This window comes from Naegleria gruberi (genome assembly GCF_000004985.1).
Source record: "Naegleria gruberi genomic scaffold NAEGRscaffold_369, whole genome shotgun sequence".
Lineage (NCBI taxonomy): Eukaryota > Heterolobosea > Eutetramitea > Acrasida > Naegleriidae > Naegleria > Naegleria gruberi.
The window spans coordinates 1-1,571 of record NW_003163049.1 but is presented as its reverse complement, the minus strand read 5'-3'; the positions used below and the strand labels follow the sequence as shown (position 1 = coordinate 1,571).

The following is a 1,571-nucleotide window of genomic DNA, read 5'->3' as shown; positions in this document are numbered from 1 at the left end:
TAATGGAATTGAAGATAATCTAATATCAATTAAAACAATAATATTTGAATCCATTGAAATGGTAGCAATATAATTTGGATCTTGTTTGTTCCATGCTAATCTTAATAAAGGTTGTAATTGTTCATGTTCATATAAAATTGAACAATGTTCTAATGAACGTAAATCAAACATTCTCAAACTACCATCTGCACCAACTGTACAAAATATATTTTCATCTTTAAATGAAATATCATAAACTTCTTTATCATGTGCAACGAGTTGTGTTTTAGATTTACCTGTTGGAATATCCCATATTGTACATGTTGTATCAATTGAACAAGTACCAATCATATTAGGATTATATTCACACCAATCAAAACTTGTTAATGGTGCACAAAATTCACTTGAACTATCATTATTAAATGTATGATATTTTTGTACTGTTTGAACTGTTTGTTGTTGTTGTTGTGATGAAATGTTATTATTATTATTCACATTATTCACATTATTCACATTCATATTATTATTACTAGTACTAGTTGTTGAATTATTATTATTAATATTCCATAAACGTAAATAATCACCTGAAGTAGCAATTAAATCAGGATTATTAATAGAAGCAGAAGGATGAAATTGTATTTTAGTAGCAGGATATGGATGTTCAAATTGTGCAACTCTTTCTAATATATTATCATTATTTAATTTAATTATATCTACTTTATTTCTATATTCTTCTATAAATGATCCAATTGCAAGTCTATACTTTTCATCTCTTCTAACTGACCATGAAAGTGAATATATCATCCAATCTGAATTATATGTATATATTTCTTTTTGATTCATTCTATTATTATTATTAGAATTAATATTATTGTTAATATTAGAATTAAATGATGATGATGATGATGTTATTATATTGTTATTAGATGATGATGGTTGTTGTTGTTCATAATAATTAGTGAAGGCTTGTTGTTGTTGTTGACCAACACTAATATTTTGTTGCATTTTTTTTAAAATTAAAATTTTACAAAGGTGAAATCATGCCAACATTGTAATTATGATTATGTCATTGTGAATATTTAACATTCGGATCATATATTATGAATAATATTTATAATAGTTTACAAACATATACAAATTATTACAAGTATTAATATTTTATAAAATTATAATTAATAAAATAATAAGCAAATGACTTGATGTGTTTTTCATAAAACATTTATTTAAATAACTGTTTAAAATGATTCGTGTGTTCATTGTCATCATGTCCAATATTTATTATGAAGTGTGATTTTAAATATTTAATTTTGTCTTGTCAGTTGTCTATCATCATCAAACAACAGATAAAAAATGTCAGACCATGATGCTTTATTTAAAATTTTAATTATTGGTATGTTTGTTGTTATTATTTTACATTCCTATATTCATTCATCAATGTTTAACATGTTACTCCTATCATCATCATTAATAACACACATTTAATCATCATCATCATTATCATTATCATTATAATAATACTAAAAATAGGTGATATGGGAGTTGGTAAAGTATGTAATACATATATAATAGTAATCAATAACATAACATCAATA

At 23.4% G+C, this 1,571-nt stretch overlaps 1 protein-coding gene across 1 annotated transcript in view; it reads right to left on the bottom strand.

Moving 5' to 3' along the window:
- The window catches only part of NAEGRDRAFT_76748 (uncharacterized protein), a gene marked incomplete at both ends in the record, with an annotated part of 2,366 nt that extends 1,382 nt beyond the window's left edge, over positions 1–984 (bottom strand). Inside the window, one exon of the mRNA XM_002668293.1 lies at positions 37–984. Within this exon, the coding sequence (XP_002668339.1) occupies positions 37–984 (948 nt within the window). The remainder of the gene's footprint in view (positions 1–36) is intronic.
- Between the last annotated feature and the right edge of the window lie 587 nt (positions 985–1,571).